We start from the raw sequence: 25,934 nt of genomic DNA, 5'->3' as shown, positions 1-25,934 counted from the left end.
CGAGCGGCGCCGCGCAGGGCCGAGTGGAGCCGAGCAGCCGCCGCCGCGTCGCGTCGCCGGTTTAAAGCGCAGTGCGGGGCCTTGGCCGGGGGCGGCGGTAGTGAGGCCAGCGCCGCGCTCCAGCCCCCTTTTCCCTCCATGGTTTCTCTCCGCTCCCGCGAGTAACTTGGCTCCGGGGGCTCCGCTCGCCCGCACGCCCGCACGCCCGCACGCCGCCCGGGACCACGCCGCCTCCGCCAGCCGCCTCCTTCCGACGGCCCTCGCCGCGCAGGCCGGGTCGCCTCTCCCCCCCTCCGCCCCCGCCGCGGAAAGTTAAGTTTGAAGAGGGGGGACGAGGGGAACATGGACATGAAGAAGAGGATCCACCTGGAGCTGAGGAACCGGACCCCGGCAGCAGTAAGCAGAACCCCCCCCCTCGGGGCGCCCGCGCCCCCCGATGACTTGCAAGTAATGGTGGCCACCTGCGGGCCACCGGGCTCCGGCCACGGCGCGGGGAAGGCGCTGCTCGCAGCTCGGACGGGGACAGGGAAGGCGGGCGGAAGGCGCGGAGGGGGGAGCGAGCGCGCGGGCATTAACTCTTTGGCGCCCGCGGGCCCCCGTGGCCACGGGGAGGACGGCGGGTGGAAAAGCAAACTTTGAGCCGCTCGCCCGCTCGGTCCTCTCCCGGAGGGGAGCGCGTGTGCGTGTGGCCGGCGGCGAGGGCGGGCGCGGGGGTTGTGTAACGCTGGGAGCCATGTTTGCAGCCTCCCGGGATGCGCGGCCGGGCGGAGGCCGGGCCTGCCGAGGAGCCGCGCCGCCAGGCCCGCCGCGGGGCCGGGCCGGGTTCCACGCGCCCCCCGCGGCCGGCGGCGAAGCGGTCCGGGAGGCCTCGCGGGCCGCGCCGAGGAGGGGGTTCGGGTCCCTGAGGGGGCGCGGAGCCCCTCGGGCGCGGCCTGGCGCGGCACGGGGGAGGGGCGGGCCTGGCGGCGGAGGTGGCGCAACCGCCGCCCCTCCCGAGGCCAAGTTTGAAAAAAGGATGCGCTTCCCGCCATTTTTCAAGCCCTAAAAATACAACTTTCCCCCCCCCCCCTCCTCTGCCCGGCTCGCCTTCGCCCTCGGCCTTGCCCACGCGGGCCTCCCGGGTCGGCCGGGCACCGTCACCGCGGCGGCTTCGCCCTCCCCCGCGCCGCCGCCCGGGGCCTTGCCCGAGAGGGAGGCCGGCCCCTCGGTGTGGGCGGCCGGCGGCTCCGCGCGCCAGCCGGGGCGCGCCACAGCGCCATGTTGGCGGGCGCCGTCTTCCTCCGCCGGGTGAGCCGGCCGCCCTCGCGCTGCCTGCCGGGTCCCGGGGCTGCCCCCGCCCCGCGGGCTCGGCTCGGCGCGCACTGGAAGCGCGGCACTCGGCCGCCGCCGCCACCACCGCCGCCGCCTCGTCCCCTCGCGGGCGCCCTCCCCCTTCTTAAAAGGGCAACGGTGGCCGGCGCGGGGCTGGGGTGGCCTGGGCCCCGCACGTGCTCCGCGCGGCCTGGGCCGCCGGCCGTGCCCAGGCCGCGCGGGCCCGACGCCGCCCTCGCGCGTGCGCCGCGGCGCGGGTGGGCACGACCCCGGGCCCGCGCTGTCGTCCGGGCCGCCTGGCCCCCCGGCCCCCCGGCCCCGGCTGGCGCCCGCCCGCAGGTGGCGGTGGCTAACAAGTTGGGAACTTGGCGGAGATGGCCTGCCTCGGTGCGCCCGGCGTGCCCGCCCGAGGCTTTGTGTGCCTGCCACCGGGCCTTGAGGTCGGCACCGCCGAGGTGTGGGGCGGTCCCTGAGGACTGATGGGGTGGTGTCCCTCCCTGTTCCCGGGGCCCTGAGGATTCCGCCGGCACGTGTCCCTTCCATCCCTCAGTCAGACATTTTGTGCCCACCACGTGCCGGGGAATCGAGTTGTTAAGCCATCTTCTTCCTTCAACTTGAAAAGATGAGTTAGTGATACCTGGAGCCTTTCGTTCCAGGCCAGCCCCAGAAAATCAACAAGATGTACGAAATGACTAAATTTAGATAAAGGACCCGTGTTCAACTTAAACCCTTTTGCCAGAGTCAGGCCGTGGAACTAAAAGTGAGTTTGTGACTGCACATTTAAAGCGCCCCAAAGCAACAAGTGGTTGGTGGATACAGCGTTGGACATCCTTGGTCTCTAGAATCACCGATTGACTGCATATTTACCTACAGGGCCTGAGAAACCAGCGTAAACAAGACATGGAGTATCCCCTGCCCTCCTGGGCCTCAGATTCAGGGGCCACACTGATTCCTCTCGTACCTGGCGGGGCTAGAGGGGCCTTGTGAAAGTATCTTTTTGAGATTGCCACTAAGATTGTAGGTCTGTGAGGCGGAATCTACCTAGGGGGAACCAGGCCACTGGCAGATGCTTTTTTGGGAAGAACTTTGACCTAAAACTGAAGGGTGTGAAGGGGAAGATGCTGTAGATGTGTGTGTGTTCCTTTTTTAAGACAAGGTCTCAATAAGTAGGTAGTCTCTGTTGCTTCTAAGTCGGCATCCCCTGCCTCAGCCTCCTGAGTGCTGATACAAATCACCAAGCAATGCTGTAGTTTGGAGGTGACTGAAAAGTTTCACCGAGTGTCATAAGGCAAATGTTAAATTCCAAGATGGCGCCTTTTAAATGAGCTCATCTCTCTCGAGTGTGGTAGTGCATGCCTTTTGATCCCAGCACTCAAGAGACAGAAGCAGGCAGATATCAGTAAATGTAAGGTCAGCCCGGTCCCATGTAGCAAGACCTTGCCTCAAAAAAAAAAAAAAAAACCATATTGTAATGTCTCAACATACTGCAGAAACTTGTGGTATTTCCAATTGGTAGGGAGTAAGGTTGGTCCCTGGGACCCTACAGACTTGTCATGGGGTGCCAAAAAGTTCACAGTCCCAGCTGAATGTGCTTTTTAAAAAAATATTTATTTTTCTGTTCATTGGTGTTTTGCCTCTGTAAGGGTATCGGGTTCCCTGGGAACTGTAGTTACAGACGGTAGTGAGCCGCCATGTGGGTGCTGCAAATTGAACCTGGGCCCTCTTGAAGAGCAGTCAGTGTTCCTAACCTCTGAGCCATGTCTCCAGCCCCTGAATGGTTTTAGTCAAGTGAGATCTAGGTGAAGGGGCTGAATGGAGATTTGATATTTAAATACATATTGTTGTTTAAAACTCTGTGTGTGTGTGTGTGTGGTGGTTCTTCTTCCGGGTTTTTTGTTTGTTTGTTTGAATCTTGGACACCTGAAACATTATTTACCATCTTGGTGGTTGGCTCTTTCCTTCAAAGTACATAAGGCCCAAGATAACGTGTTAGGTCCATATGCTACACCTCTGTTAGCTATAAACATGGGTGCCCTCCTTTCCTCCAGGGAGATTTTAAAGCCCAAGCGAGCTCTTGTAGAAGAGTGTATTTTTTACAGTGGGGGAAATGGCATAAAATGACATTTTACCACACCCCCCTAAAAAAAGAAAGATACATACTATTTCAGAAGATTTTATGGGCAAGAATAGGATGGAGGATACTAGGGATTGAACCAAGGGCGTCTGCTCTATCAATAAGCTTATTCCCTAGGAACTTTAGTTTGTGTGTAAACTACCATGTACTAGATAGGGATGTCTCTCGGTGCCAGACCTCACTCAGTATGTGTGAGGCCAAGGTTCATTCCCCAGCATTGCCACCCCCAAAATAGGAAAGAAAAATGTATATTAAAAGTTTTCACTGAGAATAAATTGACTAGAACATACTATATGTGCCACAAACACTGGTGAGATTTTCAGTAAGGTGAGAAAGCAGGGGCACACAGTAGCAAGATGTACCTCAGGTCAGGCAGCTGCTGTGCTCCAAAGTTGGAAGGGGCCTCTTCTGATGTGAGCCCCTTCTCACCCCATAGCCAGGGACAGCTAACCCTCTAACCAGAATTGGAAAACCACGTAGCTTCTTACTGGAGTTTAAAAGAACAAGAGAGAATCCTGGCCCCCAACCTGGGTGTGCTGTATGCTTACACTGCTCATCAGTCTGTCTTACATCTTGTTCACTGGGGGCAGCAGACTCTGAAGACACACGTCCTTCTTGTTGTACTGTTGTGGCCCCCACCCTCGACTTTTGGCATCTGTTGTTGAGTGTGATATAATTCTGAGCTCTATGGGATATTCTAATTGGTTGCATAGCAACTAATTGGGCTTGTTTTCTTTTGTACAGTAATACATCTGTAAAGAAAATTAGATGCAGATAAGCCAAAAACGGTTGATTAAAAATACGCAATACACACTTAACCTTTCCGTGCATTTTGGTGTGTGGCCTAAAATTGCTTAATTTTTTGTCCCAATTTGGATCATGTTATAAACATGTACTGTCTGTCTGTTTGCTTAAAGAAGAGCCCCAGTGACTGTCTAGTTGCTTTTCAGAATTGTTCCCTTTAATCCACACTTAGGACACAGGCATTTCCTTTTCTGGGGTGGGGTATCTTTCTCAACTTTCCTGCCATCTGAACACATTGAAGGGCTGCTACTATGAATATCAGCCCAGTGTGCTCTTGGAGGGACAGGATGAAATTAGTTATCTTTGGATTTTGCTTGTGTGTGTGCGCGCTCGTGCGCGCGTAAAGTCAGAAGACAGCTTGTGGGAGTTGGTTCTCTTCCCCATGTGGGGCTCCGATTGTTAGGCTTGGCAGCAAGCATTTTCACTCCTGGGCCCTGGCACCCTGGCTGTCCTCGAACTTGCTGTGTCGACCAGCCTGTCCTTAAACTCAGTTTCAAAACCTGCTTCTGCTGGGTTCTGGACTGCAGTGGTGTGCCTCCATGCCCAGCCTCGTCTCATTTTGTGGCTGGAAAGGACCTTTTAACTTCTCACTCTATTCTCCCCCCAGATTCTGGGATTGCAGGTCTGTATCACTGTTGTGGATTTTAGGGGTGCCAGGGATCAGACCCAGGGGCTTATCTAAGTATACTAAGCAAGCACTCTTAACAGAGCTCCATTTCCAGCCTTGTCTTTTTTGTTCTTGTTTGTTTCTTTGTTTTTCTGAGATAGGGTTTCTCCAAGTAGCCTATGGCTCTGCCTCCCAAGTGCTGAAATTAAAGGTGTGTTCTGCCATACCCACCTAGCCTTGTCATTTTATTGTGGTTTTGTGATTGAATTCAGGGCTCCCAGCACACTGCTTAGCACTGCCACCCAGCTCTACCCCCTTGCCCACTGGAAACACATTGTAAGCATTCTTGTCTTCATTTTTGAAATTAAAAAAATAATGTGTATTCCACTGTAAGTTTATGTGGGGGTCAGAGGACAACTTGGGGAATCTGTTCTCCCCTGTTTGAGTCTGTTTGGGGTGTTTAGTATGGGGCAGTCTCTTCAGAAAACAAGTTTATTAGCCCACTACGAGAGAAGCGGGCATGGCAGTAGCAAACCACTGTACTTGGATGTCACGGGGCTGTGACCTGCACTAGGCAGAAGGATTGCCGAGAGCATGGAGACCTAGCATGGATCTCTGGAACCTCAAAGCCCATTTCCAGTGACACACACTTCCTCCAGCAAGGCCCACCCCCTAATACTTCTCAATCTCCCTGGTGACCAAACGTTCACATACATCAGCCTGTGGGGGGCATTTTCAAAAATTCAAGCCACCACGACTCAATTGGATTTAATTTCTTTGCCTTTCCCCTCTCCTAGGACAAGTTTGTAGCTGGGGACGATTGCCCAACCCTGACCATAGGCAGAACTGGCCATTTTCCAGAGTAGCTGAAGGGATGAATGGAACTGAGAAAGGTTGGAAAGAAGAAAGGAGAAACTTGGGGAAGAAGAAGTGCTGAATATTTGACATTACTCATGACTAGCAAACCCAGTGCAAGAGTGAAGGAAAGCTCGTGGTACACACCTTCAGTCCTGGCCCTCGGGAGGGCAGAGGCCAGCTGGGGCTGTACAGTGAACTGTCATAAAAATAAAAAATACCCCAGCCTGGCATTAAACTCTGAGGATGACCTTCAACTCTTTTTGTTGTTGTTGTTTTATTTTTTTGTTTTTCGAGACAAGGTTTCTCTGTGTCGTTTGGATCTCGCTCTGTAGCCCAGGCTGGCCTCGAACTCACAGAGATCCGCCTGGCTCTGCCTTCTGAGTGCTGGGATTAAAGGCTGACCTTCAACTCTTGATCTTGCTGCCTTTTTTGTTTTTTGTTTGTTTTATTGTTTTCTTAAACATTTACTTTATTCACATTTGAGAAAGAAGCAAGTTCAATTGGAGAATGACTAATAAGACTAAATTTGGCCTTAAAAATTAAACTTTCCACCTTTGAGCAGAAGGCTCCCTTGCTGTGTTTTGGGCCACAGGACTCTCCAGTCTGCACAGTGCAGGTTGGGGCTGGCTTTCCCTCCTTAGGGTTTGTTTGTGTTGTGTGAGACTGCATCTTCCTATGTAGCCAGCCCTGAATGTCCAGGAACTCACAGTAAACGTTCGATTAGTGGTGTGTGCCACCGTGTCTGGCTGCTTATGAAATGAATTTAGTATTTTTATTTGTGTATGTCTGCATGCCTGCTACACCTGGTAAGGTCCTTCCAGAGGCCAGAAAGAGGATGTCAGATCCCCTGGAGCTGGAATTGCGGGCAGTTGTGAGCTGCCTGATTTGGCACTGGAAACTGCATTCAGGTCCTGGAGGAGCAGCAAGTGCCCTTAAACTCTGAGCCATCTCCCCAGGCGCATATTTTTTGTTTTCTTCAAGAGTTTGTGTCTCATGAACTGAGGCTTCCCTAGAACTCTATCTAAGCCATCAAGGTTGAGCTCAAACTTGCCCATCCCACACCTCTGCCTGTGTGCTAAGATTACGGCATGTACCAGCCCCGTGCCCTGTCTTTTCCTGAGATGATCTTGAACCTGTGGTCCTACTGCCCCTGCCTCCTGAGGAGCTCGAGTGGCTGGCTCGAACCACCATTCGGCCTCTGTTGAGAACCTTACACAGACTTGAAGGCAGCTAGCCAGTGGCACTCTGAGACCTTTCTCTGAGCATAGCGCTAAGGCTTGGCCTTGCGGAAACTCAAACCACCGTTCTAGGCTTACTCTCTGGTGGCTTATCCTGGCTGTGCCTCTGAGCTCCAGGGGTGAGACATTTCCTTACATTCTCAGCATTTCTGGAAGAGTCAAGGGTCTGTCTTTTTTTAGCCGTACTACCTTCTGCTCAAAGTCTTCCCTTGCTTGCCTGTTTCCTGAACTTCTTGTCCTCCACTTTGGAACTTAGCCATGGAACCTGTGCTCATCTTCGTAGCACCAGAGAGAGATCTGTTACACCTGTTTCACCTTTTCCAGAAGTTCAGTGTTTCCCCAGCCCCTTCCATTTTTCTTTTCTAAATTAAAAAAAAACAACAACAACAAAACCATGTATGTATGATGTGTCATGTGTGTGCCACAGTGTGCATGTGGAGGTCAGAGGTCAACTGTATAGTCAGTTCTCTGCTACTTTTTTTTTTTTTAAGATTTATTTATTGTGCATACCATGTTCTGCCTGCATGTACACCTGCAGGCCAGAAGAGGGCGCCAGATCTCATTACAGATGCTTGTGAGCCACCATGTGGTTGCTGGGAATTAAACTCAGGACCTCCAGAAGAGCAGCCAGTGCTCTTAACCTCTGAGCCATCTCCAGCCCCCTCTGCTACTTTTTTTGTTTGTTTGTTTTGGGGGGTTATTTTGAGACAGGGTGTATGTAGTTCTTTGTGTAGACCAAACTGACCTCGAACTCAGAGATTTCACCTGCCTCTGTCTCCTGAGTGCTGGGGTTAAAGGTGTGTGCCACCACCACCAGCCCTCTGCTGCTTTTTTATGTGAGTGACACGGATTGAACTCAGGTGTTCAGGCGTAAACAGCAGTGCTTTCCTGAGGACCAGTCTTGATGGCTTGTTACAGGCCTATTTTACCTCCCAGGTGTGACATCACATGCCCTGCTGTGTTCAGGGTCATCTTTTTGTTTGTTTGTTTGCTTGCTTGTTTGTTTGTTTGTTTGTTTGTAGACAGGATTTCTCTGTGTAGCTGTCCTACAACTCACTCTGTAAACCAGGCTGGCCTCAAACTCACCGAGATCCACCTGCCTCTGCTTCCCAAGTGCTGGGATTAAAGGTGTGCGCCACCACCGGCCGGCGTCATCTTATTTTTATTTATATATACTTTTGAAGGTTTGCTTTGTAGTTGAGGCTGGCTGGGACTGACTGTTATGTTAGCTCAGGACTGACTGTCCTTCAGCTTTCGGTCCCCTGCCTCAGCCTCCCAAGTGCTGGGATGACAGGTATGTGTCACTACTCCCACCTTTTTTTCCTTAATGAGCTTTCCAAGTGTTTAAAATGAAATTTTTGTTTTGGGCACCGTGCCCTCCCTTGCTCCCTCCCTTCCCTCCTTCCCTCCTTCCCTCCTTCCTTCCTTCCTTCCTTCCTTCCTTCCTTCCTTCCTTCCTTCCTTCCTTAATTGCCAGAGGTCCATCCTTGATGCTTTTCCTAGGAATACCATATCCTGCCACTTCCTCTTCCCTGATGACTCCCAAATACAGACGTGCATCCCAGACCTCCATTGAAACTCTGGGTCTGTGTGTCCAGCTGCCTGTGCCTGTGTGTGCCTGTACTTCCTGTGGTACTCATTTCTCCTAAAAAAAAAAAAAAAAAACCTGTTCCTTGTAGGTTCTCATTTCTCTAAACCAGAACCTAAAACTTCTCTGATCATCCGTACCACCCTCAAACTCAGGCCTCCATGTGTCAACCACTTTGACAGCCATTTCTCCCAGCTGCCTCTTGGAGAATCTCCATTTTGCTATTTGCCTTAGCAAATGTTTTCCAGCCTACATTTGAGTGTCTTGTGTTACTTGTTATGGCAGAGTTTCTTTGTATAGAAGCAACGTTGACTTTGAATTCAGACTGCACCTGCCTCTGCCCCAGTGATGAAGTTGCCATGGAATTTGGTGGTCCTCCCCACCCCTGTGGTAGTTTCTCATGACCCCTCACAGTAGTTAAAGTAGAAGCTTGGCAATTGACCGAACTTTCCAGGAAGTAATTTTTATCCCAGTCTGGGAGGCAAAATATGGCATTCTCTTTAATTCCACCTTGTTTATTTTGGACATCATAGTGTCATTTTTTTAATAGTGTCATTTTGTATGACATTTTAATTTTATTGTTACACAGGAAGTGGAAAAATTCTTAGTTGGGCATGGTGGTGTACATCTGTAATACCAACACTCAGGAGGCAGAGGCAGTCCGATCTCTGAGTTGGAAGATAGCCAGCTTCATATTGAATTCTGGTAAACCAGGGCTACGTAGTGAGACCCTGTCTAAAACAAAACAGCAAAACAAAAGATCTGAAATTGGAAAGTGTACTGGTGTAAAAATCCTTAGCTAGGATTTATTTGTGACTTTTTCTTTGGGGAAGGAAAGCCAGGCATGGTGGTGCATGCCTTTAATCCTAGCACTCAGGAGGCAGAGAAAGGCAGGTGGAACTCTTGAGTTGGGGACTGTTTGGTCTACATAGTGAGTTTCAGGACAGCCAAGGGTATGTAGAGAGACCCTGTCTCAAAAAAAAAAAAAAAAAAAATTGGCCGGGCAGTGGTGGCGCACACCTTTAATCCCAGCACTCGGGAGGCAGAGCCAGGCGGATCTCTGTGAGTTTGAGGCCAGCCTGGACTACCAAGTGAGTTCCAGGAAAAGGCGCAAAGCTACACAGAGAAACCCTATCTTGAAAAACACACACAAAAAAAAATGGCAAGGGAACTATTCAGAAGCTGAGTGGTAGTAAGATCAGTTCCCCTGTTTCAGAGCAGCAGGCTCCTTGAGTTCAAGTGCTCAGTGCCTTGATGATCTTGATGGCAAAGTAGAGTGTTCCTCTCCCTGTGGTTGTACCCTTCCTGGGCTTTAAGAGTCCAGAAGGGTTTCTTCACTCTGTCTTTGAACTTAGACAAAGCCCTTTGGAGGCATAGCCGTGGAAAGAACAGGGACATAGCGTCGCTTATGCTCTGAGAACTGTGGGATATGGAATATACACCATTATTATTATTTATTTTTTTTTAGCATGAATTAACAGTGGTCTTTGGGTCTTACTATGTTACTGCTAGAAGGCTAATCATGCTTTGTTTCTTTGTAGTTGGACCTCCTCTTAAGTAAAGACTGTCCTTGGATATGGGTGTTTTGTGGGGTCATGTTTAGAGGTTTTGCTTTTTTGTTGTCTCCTGTTACGGTTTTTTAAAGCTTACTCCCTTTTTTGTTTGTATCCACAGGTTCGAGAACTTGTCTTGGACAATTGCAAAGCAAATGATGGAAAAATTGAGGGGTTAACAGATGAGTTTGTGAACCTAGAGTTCCTCAGTTTAATAAGTGTAGGCTTGTTTTCAGTGTCCGATCTCCCCAAGCTACCGAAATTGAAAAAGGTAAGTTTTCTTTTTTGCTTTTTGTTTTCTGAGACAGGGTTTCTTTGTGTAACAGCTCTGGCTGTCCTGGAACTCACAGACATCCACTCTGCCTCCTGAGTGCTGGGATTAAAGGCGTGTGCCCCACCCCACCAGCCTGCACATGGTTTAATTTTTAAGAAAGGAGAGCCGTTGTGAAGAGATGCATAGGTTTGGTTTGTGTGGCAGAAGCTCAAGCTTTAGTGGGCTGTGGCACTGCGAGGTTGCTGGGCTGTCTATCGTCCTTTCTAAGATGGCTCACAGCTTTATCACCTGTGGAAGCTACACCTGACCTGCAGGGTTGCAGCAGTGCTTTGGAAATAATACCTGTTGGATTATGAACTACTCTATAAATAATTGGTTAATGGTTGAAAGTTTTGTTTTCCTTAGCTAGGTTTTGCTCTTAGGCTCTGGCTCAGGAGTCAAAAGAGCCTCCTTTCTGTGCTTTAGCATATCTGTAGGTGAAAAGGAAACCGATGCCTGTCTTACCTGTGTAGGGCATGCATGTGTTTATGTGTGCCTCCGAGGCACCGGATCTGGAGGTGGAGTCACAGACAGTTGTCAGCCGCCTTGTGGGTGCTGAGAACTGAACCCAACTTCTGCAAGGACAGCAAGTGCTCTTAACTGCCGAATCGTCTCTAGCCCTGCCATGTAATCCTCAGTAACTAGAGAGTTTGAAATGTGCTGTGGGGGACTAGGAAAGTCCTGTGTAACAAAGCTATGTGCTCTCTGCCTGTAATCCAGCTCTGAGGAGACAGCAACATGTGAAGGACTGTGGGTCCCAGGCCAGGCAGAGCACTGTCCTATGTCTGTGGGCTCCCCATCTACCCTGCCCACCCCCCAAAAAAACAAAAGACCCACAAAAAATAAGCCTGCTCTATTTCTCTTTGGCCATTGTTAGTTTACCTCCCCTCTAGTCACAATCTCTTGCCTTCTAGTCCTCCCTTAAAAGGCAGAATACTTAAAAAAGGTTTTCTCTTGTCTCTGTTTGTCAAGGAGGTGGAAGAAACTTTACTCCTGCAGACTGTTTATTGGTAGGTGTGGCCACAGGCTCACCAAGAAAGAAACAGCTGTTTTCCTTTTTTTCTTTTTCTTTTTTTTTTTCTTGAGACAGGGTTTCTCTGTGTAGCTTTGTGCCTTTCCTGGAACTCACTCGGTAGCCCAGGCTGGCCTCGAACTCACAGAGATCCGCCTGGCTCTGCCTCCCGCGTGCTGGGATTAAAGGTGTGCGCCACCACCGCCCGGTGAAACAGCTGTTTTCCTAAAGCCACCCACAGAACTCTGGTGTTAGGGTCAAATAAGAATCTTTTTGCATTGTTGAAGGAGAGGAGATGTGTGGTTCACAAATTCTTACCTCCATGGGCACTAGACACACATGTGATACACAGACATACTACAAACACACTCATACACGAAATCTAAAAAAAACATTTAAAAAGTTATATGTGTGGGTGGTCAGTGACATTGGAAAGATACAGATCATCTGGAGACCCTTACAAAGATTTCAGCATCTGTTTTGCATGAATTTGATCTGTAAGTTTGTGTTTTGTTCTTACCATCCTGATAAATCAAGAGGAGCTCATTTGGGCTTATGTAGTAGAGATTTTTGTAGGAACCGCTGACTCCCAAATAACTACGCAGGGCCTTAATATTAATTATAAATGCTCAGCCGATAGCTCAAGCTTGTCTTTAGCTAGCTCTTACAACTTAAATTAACCCATTTCTATTCATCTGTGTGCTGCCCTGAGGCTGGTGTACCTCATGTACACACTTTCCATCCTGCTGTCTTTCATCTGCGTCTCATAGTGTCTCCTCTCGAATCTTGAACTCCACTCTTCTTCCCAGTGTCCCCTTAGTCTGAGTCTCCTGCCTACCTGTAGGCCAGTCAGCTTCTTTATGAAACCAGTCGCAGTGACATCTTCACACAGTGTGAAGGAGTGTGCCACAGGCTCACATTGAGGGAGGGCACAGTCACAGTCAGTGTGGTGAGGAGGTGTGCCGGGGCAGTGGCACACCTGGCGTGGTGGATGCATACAGTGCAGTGTGTGCAGTTGGGAGAAGAGACATGGATCCTTCTGTTTGATTCCGTCTGGGCTTCAGGCCATGAGAGTGGGCCATGTGTGTTCAGCATGGTTCCCTCCATTAGCCCTCTCTGGAAACCCTCAGACAGCAGCATGTCCCTCACTAATTCCAAATCTGTCACGTCAGCATTGAGATTAAGCACCACAATGACTTTATTCAGTCTTTCTCAGATGTTTGGTTCTTTGAGACAGGGTCTCACTGTGTGTGCAGCTAGGATGAACTAGAGCACAGTCTCCTGCCTCAGCCTCCCAAGCGCTGAGATTGCAAGCTTGCACCATACTGGGCTTTTTCTGAAGAGTTTAAACACTGATCACTCACAGGGCTGATGAGAAGGTGATCATACTTAAAAGGCAGATTGAATGTTCTCACAGCTGGTAAGGACTGTATGTTCTTCCTACCTCAGAGCACACACAGACTCTTAATAAGAAACAAGTACTAAGAAAATTGATACATAAATGGCTTTAAATGTCATGCTAGTAAATGCTTTGGATTGTCCTATTGTCTCTTCATGGAGGAAGATGTGATATTCTAGATTCTGTGATCTAAACATAGATGGGAACTTTCTATTAGTTTCCAAAAATCATGAGAGTCAGTGCTTGAGTCTGTATTGGTTTGACTAGCATGGGGTTTGTTTTGCTTTCTCCTGAAAATGTACTTGTGTACAAACCACAGCATTCGAATGGCGGTCAACGCACAACTCCAAACTCGGGTCCTCAGGCTTGGGGCGTGTACTGTTGTTTACACTCACTGCCCTCCTAGACTAGTATTCTATTCATGACATGCCAAAGCCTTTAGTACATTGTTTGCTTGGTTTTCTTTGTTTTTTGGCTGTTTTGTCTTGTGTACTGGGGATTGAACTCACGGGTCTTAGGAAACCTAGACAAGCACTCTACACACTGGCCATATTCCCAGGTCTTTTGTAACCTTTTAAAACTTGGAAACTAGGTCTCTAAGTTGTATAGGGTGGCATGCTACCTCAGCCTCCTGGGTAGGTGGGTTCCAAGCCTCTGTCACCATGCCCATCCACATGAAATTTCCACAGTTAGCACACCAGGCATATATGGAGCACAGTGGGTGGACCAGGAGTTCTTTAGCAGCTCAAGTATGTGGAGTCACCAGTCACATTTTTGCAGTTTATTTCCCTGCCTGTAAATGGGAAGATGAGTTTATTGTAGGAGCAAATGAGGTGATATGCTCTGAAAAGTGACCAGCACCCAAGCACTACATGATTTTTATCTTGTCACCAGCATAAAAAATGTGAGCCATCTGTGTGGCTTAGGGTATCTGTCCATCTGTTCTTCCTTCCTGTCTATCTGTTTGTCTTTATTTACGTGTGGGGGGATGCCCTTAGAGGTCAGAAGAAGACATTGGATTCCCTGGAGCTGGAGTTACAAGTGGTTGTGAGCCTTCCAACATGGGTGCTAGGAACTGAACTCTGTCCTGGAAGAATAACACCTGCTCTGGACTGCTGGGTCCCATGGCCTGAGTGTTTATCTGCAAAAGGAAGACTTTCATTTACATCTCCACTTATACTCTGAGATACTAGCAATTTTTAGTGAGTGCTCACACTTTTTGTGGGCACACCATTGCCTGTATGAGAAACTAAAGTAGCTTACCATGGAGGTTAGTGCCAGGTTTACAAAAGCAGCGGCCTCTAGGGATAAGGCTTTATAAACCCCTAGGTAACGCCCAGGCACCCCCTTGCCATAACACATACTTGGTGCTAGGTGTCGAGTGCATGGCCCTGCACAGGGGATCTGATGGCCTCTTCTAGCCTCCACAGGCACTACATGCACATGGCGCCTATACAAAGCACACATAAAATCTTTTTTAAAACACTTCCTACCTTTTGGCATAGCTGCCTGACTCATCCCAAATATTGCTGGTATCTATAAACTACTTGATTTGGATTTAGTCAAATAAAATAATGTTTACAATCTAACAAACAGGGCTTCTAGGGGAGCAGCTCTGCGTGCTGCACGTGCAGAAATCTGAGAACAACCTAGGAAGTCATCTCTCTCCACCCAGGGTCCCGGGGTTGGACTGTCAGCCTTGGCGGCAAGTACCTTACCCGAGGAGTCACTTCACCAGCGCTTGTGGTTTTGCTGCCATTATTTATTTTTGTTAGGAGAAAAGATCTCTCTGTAGCCCAGGCTGGCCTAGAACTCTGGTTCCTCCTGCCTTGGCCTTCTACTGAGTTGTGGGGTTGCAGATGTGTGCAGTGCCGTCTGCCTGATTCTTTGATATGGGTATTTGCTTTTTATCCCAATTCAGTCGTGAGTGATTCTCTGTACGTGTGTTTCCTTTTAGCTTGAGCTCAGCGATAATAGGATCTTTGGAGGTCTGGACAGACTAGCAGAAGATCTTCCAAGCCTCACACATCTGAACCTGAGTGGAAATAAGCTGAAAGACATCAGCACCTTGGAACCTTTGGTGAGTGATTGGGAATTTAGAGAATGGGTTGTGTCATGTTCATTTTCATATTTCTAGTGGGAGAAATGATTGAGAAGAATAAATGGCTTTAAAAATGCCATCATTCTACCCTTCGTAGAGTGGTTTTAAAGGTCACAGTCTCACGGTGTAGTCCTGGGACTTGGCTCCCTGACTGAAACTGTGATGGTATCATGCAGTAGAGAATTTTTCATGGTCTTTCATCCTTTTTTAAATATGTAATTACTATAACCTTAAACATGTCTTCTAATTTTTCCCACTAGACTGGCCAAGCTATTCTGTGTTGTACCAGAACAGTCTGTCTTAGGTGACATTTCAGCACAGTCAAGAAGGGCAGCTCCAGTGGTTGTGGGTCTTGTGGTTGGTGATCTTAGGCTTCCCTAGATCACTGTTGCAGAGTTTTGGGTAGACACAGATCTTCAGTCTTATTGTAGATTAGTTAAAGAGACCAAATTTTAAGTGCCTTTTGGGTTGTAAACCTGGTATATTGACTTCAGCAAGCTGAGCAGAGAAGACAGTATTCCCTGCCTTACTTAAGAGCTCAGGACAGTCAGGAGGAAGACATCTTAGTCTGTAGATTGGAGAGCTGTTACAGGGAGAGCTCAGCCACTGGAGGTTCTGCAGGCAGGGTTAGTAACAGGAGAGAGGCAGCCCTCAGGCTGGACTGTGAGAGACTTAGACAGCGGGCTTAATCTCACTGGAAGAGTGCTCTGTTGGGGGCTGTGGGTTTGGCTCCGTTGACAGAATGCTTGCACAAAATGCATGAAGCCCCGGGTTCCATAGACTGAAGCATGCCTCAGTCCCAGGGGGATCAAGAGTTCAAGGTCATCCACCATGCATAGCAAGTTTGAGGCCGGCCTGAACTGGATTATGGGAAACTCTGTTAAACAAAAATAGAACCCTGCTTTCTTGGTACTCTGGGGGTGAAGGGCCTCCTCCTCCTCCTCCCCCTCCCTTCGGCAGTGTCAGGATGGTTTCAGTCGTTTTGCGTGCCCCTTTACTTCTGTATTCCTGTTTGAGCTTCTCTTTGTTGTAGGTGTTAAGAGCTCATTTCTTACCTTGTTCTGCAGATCTTGCTTTTTTTCTACTGTCCATGGCTAGATGATCCCACTCCTTGAGTTTTGCCAGTTTCAGTTTTTTCTGTGTAGAGCAGCCCGTTTCCAAGTTAAAGATAATGCACTGCATTCTGCTGTATCCAAGGCCATTTAATATTTGTTCATTGTAGGCTGGTAGCCCAGAACAGAGAATGGTTGTCCTGTTTAGAGAGGAAACGGAGTGTAGAAAGCCTAAGTAATTGTTTGGAATTAATGGCAGGATCAAATCCAAATTCACTTAATTTTCCATTACCCTGGGGACCTGTTTTCTTTCTACATGTGAATTGATTCCATACCTGACTATCAGGAAAACAGAATTCCCAAAGGAATACTCAGGCTAACACTCCCCCGTGGTCATTGCCAAGCCTGTGTTTATTGCTTGGTGACAGATCTCTTATTCTGGGCTATGCCAAGCTGAGTAGCACCCCTGTACAGAAGCGTGTGTGTATTTGTTTTAAACAGAGGACCGAAGAGTGTCTTTCCTTGCTGGATAACCAGCTGCTCCTGATTCTCCTGGAGACTGAATCCTCTGGGAATCCTATGTTGGTGTTAACTGTCACCGAAGCAGAGCACAGACAAATACTGAGCAGGGATTGTTTGCTTAAGGCTTCTTGTTCTGGGCTGTAACAGATTAGGGTCTCAAGACAGTGAAGGAGGAGAAGTAATCTTGGTTGCTATGCTTGTACCACTGTGGTGGATGTGTGATGCTTGGTGCCCTGTAGATCCTATGGTAGTTGTTGAAAAAGTATCTACAAAGTGAATAGAGATAGTATGGCCCTTGTTTTACATTGAGGGAACTGAGGCTTAGATGATACACCGTGTGGCAGAGCTACCTGGCTCCATACACCCCAGGCTGCTTGGAAAAGCCTGAGCTAGGTTGGCCTCCTGGTTCTCACTTGGAATAAAGGAAATCTGTAAGAAAGGTGAAGGGAGAAGACTCTGGGTCCAGTGTTGACTTCTGAATGTTCTAGAGCGGGGAAAACACCATCCTCATCCTCATCACCACACATTGTGAACACTGCATTGAGCCCAGTTTTGACAGGCAATGCAATGATTGTGAATGCCTCTGCTTGCTACAGGGACATTAACGAGAGACAAAGAAGGCATCAGTTCAGACTTCCTGGGACACCTTTTTTAAGAGACCTGGGCCATCCAAATCATCCCCCAAAGCCCTTCTAAATTCTAAGAAGGCAAGCAAAATTATTGTTAATAAATGTTTTATGTTTATTATGGCTAGCCTATTAGCTTAGGTCAAGTTTCTGGCATGGTATGGTTGCTAAGTTTTTAGCAGTGTTTACATATCACATCGGGATCCTGTATAATCTGTATTTTGAGCCTGCTGGGCTGTAAGTACCATTTTACTGCTTTAAACAGTCTACAGAGTAATGTCGTTAGGTAGGATTTGTTATTGTCAACTTGCTTCTATTTCATTTCCTACCATACTGTTTGGCATGTCCGAGTTATTTGATAATGGGTGCTTTGTCAAACATCTAAGATTCATGCCGTTCAGAATAGGATGGCCTTGATGGCCCTGTACAGTAGATTAATCAGTGGCCCAGTCCATTAATAAACAATTTTAGGCAATCCAAGGGTGGTGGTATGTGCCATCGTCCCAGCTGCTGAGGGGCCAAAGCAAGCAGACTGAGACAAAGGCTGCATGCTGAGACATGCTCTTGAGAAAAAGGAGGAGGAGGAGCACATAGAGGAGACCTTTCTAGGAAGCTGCTCAAACTGATTGTCCTTTTTATGTCTCACTTGGTATAGAGTCAGCTCTTTCTGTAGCCAGGTACAGTATAGAACTCTGAGACCTTGAGTTTGAGGTTAGGGGATTGGGAGTTCCAGGCCAACCTAGGCAGAAAAGCTGTCTCCAAAAAGAGTGGAGCTGTTATTTGGGATGGTATTACAGCATTTTTTCTTCTTTGGCAAGAAATTACACCTGGGTTTCTGAAGTCGCCCGCTAGGAAACCTAATCTGAACGTTGCGTGCTAGAAAGTCAGCCACCCCTAGAACTGGCAGGGCTGGGCCTGCCTTCTTAAGACATCTGGGGTTGGCTTTCATAAGCACGTTATTGGGTGGACAACTTAAATCATTGTACACTGTGTGTTTGACGGGCAGGTATAACTGCCTGCAGGCCTGCTGCTGGGTCTTCCCTGGTTCTGCTCTGAGAATGAAACTCAGGTGAGCCCTTTCCTTATGAGGGGATGAAGAAGGTTCTTCTGTAAGAGTCAGCAGCCCTTTCCTTAAGGGTCAGATAGTGAAAACATGAAGCTCGGTGGGCAGGAGAGTCTGTATCACAGCCACTCGCCTTCAGTACAGTCTGAGAGGAGATATGTGTGATAGATGAGCAGATGAATGTTGTGTGCCAGTAAAACTTTTTTAGCTGAGCATGGTGACACACGCCTTTGCTCCTAGCACTTGAGAGGCAGGTGCAGGCAGATGATCTCTCTGAGTTTGGGGCCAGCTAGGGCCATATAGAGAGACCCTGTCTTAAAAAACAAACAAAACTGCTGGGTGGCAGTGGCGCACGCCTTTAATCCCAGCACTTGGGAGGCAGAGGCAGGTGGATCTCTGAGTTTGAGGCCAGCCTGAGTTACAGCATTTGTTCCAGGAAAGGCTCCAAAGCTATGCAGAGAAACCCTGTCTCAAAAAAACAAAAAACAAAACTCCAGTTTACAAAAATAGCTAGTGAGCCAGATTAGCCAGTGCACTGGTTTACCACCACATTCTGGAGTTTTAAAGCCAACTTTGAAAGCAGAGAATTACAGAGATGCCTTCAATCCTGAAAGCAAAGTTTTGTTGGATCCACATTTCTTCTAGGCTGTGTGAATGTGGCAGTCACTTTGCAAATGAAGCATCACTGTTGGATTTGTTAGGACTTGTTTCTTCAGAGTTTTTTGAGTGAGGGGGTCACATGTGACAATGACCTTGACCTGATGATCATCTAGCCTCCTACATACTGAGATCACAGGCCTGCACTACCACACCTGGTTTATGTGGTTCTGGGGATCAAATCCGTGGCTCTGGGCAAGCACTCTATCAAATAAGCTACTTCCTTGCCCCCCCCCCCCATATTGATGTTTTTTGTTTAGTTTTGTGAATACCAAACTTGGATTTTACAGTTAATAAAAGTTACATGTGTCTGTCTGTACACACACATAGAAATGTCACTTGCACTCTAGTAGGCTGTTTGTACTATTCTAGAAGGTAGCAGGCTGTATGTGATGATGCCTTAAGTTTACTTTAGAAAAGTCTGGTAATGTTGACCTCTTCCAAAGATCTTAAAAGAGACAAAAGGAGTGTGAGGTTTCTCTGTTCGTGCAATCTAAGCTCTGTGTACCCTTCTGCCCATGCTGGCACACCTCATGCCAGGTTTCACTCCATTCTCCAGTGCTGCTCATGAGTGGACCTGTGTACAGTTCAGCTAGGTCAAACTTAGACTCCTATTGCTACTAGGAAAGACATTGTTCTCATTCTCTCTCTCTCTCTCTCTCTCTCTCTCTCTCTCTCTCTCTCTCTCTCTCTCTCTCTCGGTTCGTTTTTCAAGACAGGGTTTCTCTGTGTAACAGTCCTAGCTGTCCTGGATCTCGCTCTGTAGACCAGGCTGGCCTCGAACTCACAGAGATCCACCTGCCTGTGCCTCCTGAGTGCTGGGATTAAAGGCATACGCCACCACCGCCTGGCCACAAGACATTGTTCTCTAGGGGAGCCAGAAGCATAGTGTTTTCCTGTGTACAGGGATGAATGGGTAGCAGCCAATTGATGGGGAGCCTAGACTTTTACCTCTTGAAAATGGTTTGGTGACATGTTCTTTTGATTTAGGAATCGTGGTTTTTGGTTCTTTCCTTTAGAAAAAGTTGGATTGTCTGAAAAGCCTGGATCTGTTTGGCTGTGAGGTCACTGACTTGAATGATTACCGAGAGAGTGTCTTCAAGCTCCTGCCCCAGCTGTCCTATCTGGATGGCTATGACCGAGAGGACCAGGAAGCTCCTGACTCAGATGCAGAGGTGGATGGTGTGGACAAAGAAGAGGAAGATGAAGGTGGGTAGACTGAGCATCTTGTGACCTGACATCTGCCTTTTCACAGTCCTGATGGTGCTCTGCTCCTGTGCGTGCCTGTGTTCTGTTCAGTTCTATAACCCTAAAATGCTTGAAAATCAAGTGGTTTTATTAGCCAGTAGGGTTTTTCATTTTTCCATGGAGCCAAGTGTTAAGTGGCTGCTTCATACAGCCCCTGGAGTCCTTCATGTGCTTGAAGAGCTTGTTATCTCTGTCTCCTTGACTCTGCCTACTGTCCTTCCTAGCTTAGTGCCTGGCCCAAAAACTTCAAGACACATTGTCTTAGGTTCCGCTTTTTATTCATGGAAGTATAATCTCTGGGCATAACACTGAATTCACTTTTTTTTTCCAGGTGGGTGTGGTGGCACACTTAAAATCGCAGCACTCCAAAGATGGAGTAAGTTTCACAAGTTGGAGGCCAACCTAGTCTATATAGCAAATATCTTATGCAAAAAAGGACTAATCTTTCAGAAATTTTAGTATTGATCAAAGTTTTTTTTTTTCTTTCTTTTGAGATTTATTTATTATGCATACAGTGTTGTGTCTTCACACCAGATGAGGCACCAGATCTCATTATGGATGGCTGTGAGCCACCATGTAGGTGCTGGGAATTGAACTCAGGACCTCTGGAAGAGCAGCCAGTGCTCTTAACCCTGAGCAGACTCTTCAGCTCCTAATCAAAGTTTTCCATGTGCTTAGGTGTCAGTATTTTCAAGTCCGTCTGGGTAAAGTCTTTGAAATTGAAAGCCATGAGTGGTAGCATAGTACTTTTGAAAACATACACGATAGTAATGGCCAGCAAAGCACAGGAGGTTGCAGTTAGACGGGGTTATTTTGCAAAAGCTGGAGACGGGCAAATTAATGAGATATGAGGGGACAGTGGGCAGAAAGGGTAGTTGACCCTTTTCCAGTTCCTATATCCAGTTATTCCTAAGTTATTCGTGGTGGCTATGTAAGTTTGCTGTAAACAACACATTATGCCGTCGAGCTATCTCCTTAGCCCAAGGTGAGGATGTAGCTCAGTGGTAGAAGGCTTGCTTGACTTGTGGAGGCCCTGGAGTCTGTCCTCAGCACAGCAAAAGAAAATGAAGCGAGAGCACCGAGTACAAGTGAAGGAAGGGTGCTGAAGGGCGGGTGGGGGTGGGGGTGGGGAGGGGGGGGGAGAAGGGAGAGCCCCAGGTCTGTCACAGTAGGGGCCGAAAGTCAGTTTGCGCAGTAGGCATGTGGAATGGGAAAGACAGAGGCAGGAGACCACAGGGAACTGCAGGCTGGTAGAGGGGAAACCGCCTCTAGGCTGGGCACCCAGGAGCCTGGACTGTTCTATGGCCTGGGATTAATCTTTTAGAGTTCTGATTTGACAGCTGCTCTCAGCACTGTTCCTAATAGAGTGGCTTGCCATTTTTGTTTGGAGGGGCAGGTGTTGAAATTGTCTCGGGTAGCTGGGGCTGGTCATAAACTCCTGATCTTCCTTCCACTGTCCTGGGCACTTGCTTAGGCCATCACATCATGCTTCTCTTTTTAAAAAAAAAAAAAAGACAACCAAACAGAAACCCAGGTGCTTTCAGCATGGCAAGAGTAGAAAAGAAAGCCCTCCTCCGGTGTGAAGTTGAGGCAGGTTTTATTCAGTAAGAGTAGGTAGGCATGTAGTACTTGACGCTTCCTGATTTTCAGATACTCTCTTGGGATTAAGGACTGGTAGAAAGAGGGCAGCTGTAAGTCTCCTAATGTTTGTGGTGCCGACCAGCTTATTGTAGGCCAACTTTGGGCTCTCTGACCTTTTCAGTTAGACCCTATGGGTCATCAAGGTTATTTAGTAATTTCTTCCTTTTTTTTTTTTTTTTTTTTTTTTTTCTCGAGACAGGGTTTCTCTGTGTAGCTTTGTGCCTTTCCAGGAACTCGCTTTGTAGACCAGGCTGGCCTCAAACTCACAGAGATCCGCCTGGCTCTGCCTCCCGAGTGCTGGGATTAAAGGCGTGCGCCACCACCGCCCAGCTCTTCCTTTCTTTTTTTGTTTTGTTTTGTTTTTAGTGAGTGTTTTCTCTTTGTAGCAGCCCTGGCTGCCCTGGAACTCTCTGTAGACGAGGCTGGCCTTGAACTCCCAGAGATCTGCTTGCCTCTACCTCCCAAGTACTGGGATTAAAAGTGTGCCCAGCCTTAGTAATTTCTCTTTTGGACTCTTTTCAGAAGGAGAAGAGGAAGATGAAGAGGAGGATGAGGACGGTGAAGAAGAGGAGGAGGATGAAGAGGAGGATGAAGATGACGACGAAGATGTAGAAGGCGAAGAGGATGAAGATGAAGTCAGTGGGGAGGTGGTGTAACTCTTTTCTTCCTTCTGTTAGGGTAAAGGCAAAGAAAGCGGTCAAGGCTGACAATGGCAGCTTTTGTCTGCATATTGGATATGCCTGCTTGATGCTGCCTAGATACAGCACGTATGTCTGAGTTGCCTTTAAAGTTACCAAAGAAGTGATGTAGAGTTGTGGTTGGAAGTTCAAGGTTAAAGGTATGTACTTCTGCCTTGAAAGAGCAGATGACTGAGTTTGTTTAAGAGTGTATTCCTGTAATCCCAGGAACATCATTGGGCTAAACCATAACCAGCCTGGGCTAAATAAGGCTGCATCTTCAAAATTGTATGCACAGTGTCCTAGGTTACAACCTGACCCCACATACATAGAGAAATCTGTCCAAACCAGTATTGCAATATAAGATTATAAAAACATTTATTGAAGCTTGCATTTTAAGTTGCATGATAATTAGTGCTTACCTGATGAACTGCTTACTTCTGAACATTGATGGTTTTTTTGTTTTGTTTTTAAGATTTATTTATTATGTATACATAAGAGGGCACCAGATCTCATTACAGATGGTTGTGAGCCACCATGTGGGTGCTGAGAATTGAACTCAGGACCTCTGGAAGAGCAGTTGGTACTCTTAACCTCTGCGCCATCTCTCCAGCCTGAAACAAGTAGTCATGCGCCTCCCGCCCCCCCCCCCCCCCCCACACAGGGTTTCTCTGTGTAGCTTTGCACCTTTCCTGGATCTCGCTCTGTAGACCAGACTGGCCTCAAACTCACAAAGATCCGCCTGCTTCTGCCTCCCAAGTGCTGGGATTAAAAGGCGTGCGCCACCACCGCCTGGCTGAACATTGATGTTTTAATAATTTTATTTTTATTTTACTTATTTATTGAACTGAGGTCTTTGTAGCTCAGGATAGACTAAACTGTTTGACCACCTGCCCACCCCCACCCCTTTGTAATGGATGGTGTAACAGGTGTGTGCAAACATATCTGGCTTAAAGGGCAATTTTATTTTTTAAACCAGAGCCTAAGGGAAGGGAGGTGTTCTGTTCCTCGGTTACCCCTCCCCCCACTTTAAAGATTTATTTTTATTTGTGTGCATGCATGTGTGTGTGTATGAGTTGCTTGCATATATGTCTACATACATGCCTGGTGCCCTTTGAAGTCAGAAGAGAGAGCACTGGATTTCCTAGGAGTGGAGTTAATCTACCAGGTGGGTGCTAGGAATTGAATGTAAGTCTTATGGAAGAACATCCAAGACTCTTTAATTTCTAAGCCATCTCTCCAGACTGTTGCTCATTTAAAAAGAAAATTAGGGGGCTGGAGAGATGGCTCAGTGGTTAAGAGCACTGACTGCTCTTCTAGAGGACTCGAGTTCAAGTCCCAGCACCCACATGGCAGCTCACAACTGTCTGAATTTCCAGTTCCAGGGGACCCGATCTTCATGGCAAAACACCAACATACATAAAATAAAAATAAATTTAAAATAATAATAAAAGAAAGAACATGTTGATTTTTAAAAAAATTAGCATCTCTGTGCAGCCAAGTATGTAAAAATAACAGTTTTCCCTCTAATGTGTTGTTACAACTATTTGAAAGTATATTCCTCTTTGCATTTTTATTTTTTTATGAGGGATTGATGAGTAAGGGCTTATGTAGCCCAGGCTAGCCTGAATTCCTGGTCTTCCTGTCTCCATATCCAATTGCTAGAATAATAGTTGTAAGCCATCAAGCCTGTGTGTGTGTGTGTGTTTTCATACCCATAGCACAACCTGCATGGAGACATAGAACCACTTTTGAGAGCTCCTTGATTCTCCCGTTGTGTCTCTGTGTGGGTTCCAGAGATTGATTTTAGGTTGCCAAGGTTTCATCTTTACTGGTTGAGCCATGTGTCTTAGCAGAATCCAGTGATGTTACGCTATTCTCTGTTGTTTAGGAAGAAGAATTTGGACATGATGGAGAAGTTGATGAAGATGAAGAAGATGAGGATGAAGATGAGGATGAAGGTGGGTCTGATGTATATAATTTCTGTTTCTCCTCTTCGTCAAAGATTACAGGAAAATGCTCCCAAGTTAGTTTTTTTGTTTTGTTTTGTTTTTGGACAAACGCTACTTGCTCAGCTTGTCTTTAATAAACTCCGCATTCCTGCTTTGGCTTCCAGAGTAATTGGAGATTGTGTCTGTGAGACTTTGGTCACACTGAGCATGTGGTATTCTTGGTACTGATGATCTAGCTTTTTTTTTTTTTTTTTTTTTTTTTTTTTTGGTTTTTCGAGACAGGGTTTCTCTGTGTAGCTTTGTGCCTTTCCTGGAACTCGCTTGGTAGCCCAGGCTGGCCTCGAACTCACAGAGATCCACCTGGCTCTGCCTCCCGAGTGCTGGGATGAAAGGCGTGCGCCACCACCGCCCGGCTCTGATGATCTAGCTTTATGACTGCAGCAGGCATAGAACACCAGACCCAAACCCTTCTTTATTACGTGCACTTGGACAGTGCCCCTGTGTCTCGCTCAGCCTTGTGCTATCTTACTTACCTCTCAGAACAACTCCGTTGTGTCAATCCTTCCTGTTGTGTCTTAAGTGGTTTGTCCAAGGTCACTTGTGAGTCAGTGGCTTAGAAACAGGCTGGGTAAGTGGAGTTGTTGCTGTGTATTTTTGGACATGCTAGGTTGGTATCCAAAAGCTTAAGGAAAAAACATGGGGAAGGAAAAAACCTCAGTTAGCCGTGTCAGTTGAGGTGCTCCTGTGCCTTTTGCCTGTCTGGCCTCAGTGGCTAACCGTCAGAAGGTAGTTACCTCTGTTAGCAGTGTCCCGGGCAGAATGCTGTTCCGTGGTCTCACAACGCATTTTGTATTGCAGAGGAGGAAGAAAGTGGGAAAGGTGAAAAGAGGAAGAGAGAGACAGACGATGAAGGAGAAGATGATTAAGACCCGAAACAATCTGCAGGAAACAGAACTGTTGAGTACTGGTTGGACTGCTCATGGATTTGGTAGCTGTTTTAAAAAGGTAGCTGTGATACAAGCCCCAGGACACCCCCACCCAAAGAGCCAAAGAATAGTTCCCGAGACATTCCGCCTTCCTCCGTTTAGCCCCTTGGTAATCCACCACCAAGCCTGGGGACTTCACCCCAACAAAATTGTACACGTTGTTAGGTTTTCGTGTAAGACTCTTGCTGTATCGTGACAGCTGTGATTGGTGAGTTGACCGTCCTGGCTGCCAGTTACACTGCGATTGTAACAACATTTTTACTTTCTGTACAACAAGGAAAAGCTTTGTAAATAAAATCTTAACATTTTGGGTCTGTTTTCTCATGCTTTTCTTTCTTTTTTTAAGACATTAGGACATTTTATGTGATAACTGCCAAAAAACGTATTTTCTAAGACTAAGGAAAATAAACTCATTACTCTTTGGTAAAGCCTAGTTGTACTCTACGTTTCTAAATTAGGCTCCAACTGTAGCTTGCCTTGTGTCTCTGGAGAACAGGATCGGGATCTTTGGTCTTTTAGTGGTGAGGAACATCACTGCTGGTGACCCGGGGGTACGTGAGTTAGTTACTTTGTAAAAATGGTTTGGAATCTG

At 47.5% G+C, this 25,934-nt stretch overlaps 1 protein-coding gene across 2 annotated transcripts; it reads left to right on the top strand.

Moving 5' to 3' along the window:
• On the top strand, positions 1-25,652 carry Anp32b (acidic nuclear phosphoprotein 32 family member B). Of its 2 annotated transcripts, none has more exons than XM_052716682.1 (7): positions 1-396; positions 10,215-10,364; positions 14,775-14,897; positions 19,858-20,047; positions 22,250-22,374; positions 24,296-24,365; positions 25,215-25,652. In XM_052716682.1, exons 1-7 carry the CDS (start codon positions 343-345, stop codon positions 25,280-25,282), a joined length of 780 nt encoding a protein of 259 aa, XP_052572642.1. In that variant the 5' UTR covers positions 1-342; the 3' UTR covers positions 25,283-25,652. The 2 variants fall into 2 exon arrangements, with proteins under 2 accessions (XP_052572642.1, XP_052572643.1); XM_052716683.1 differs by lacking the exon at positions 1-396 and adding an exon at positions 5,720-5,749.
• The last annotated feature ends 282 nt before the right edge of the window (positions 25,653-25,934 follow it).

This window comes from Peromyscus californicus, unplaced genomic scaffold (genome assembly GCF_007827085.1).
Source record: "Peromyscus californicus insignis strain IS unplaced genomic scaffold, ASM782708v3 Scaffold_5__1_contigs__length_169319896, whole genome shotgun sequence".
NCBI classification, from domain to species: domain Eukaryota; kingdom Metazoa; phylum Chordata; class Mammalia; order Rodentia; family Cricetidae; genus Peromyscus; species Peromyscus californicus.
Note: the sequence above shows the minus strand (reverse complement) of the source record. Positions and strands in the feature narration are given on the sequence as shown.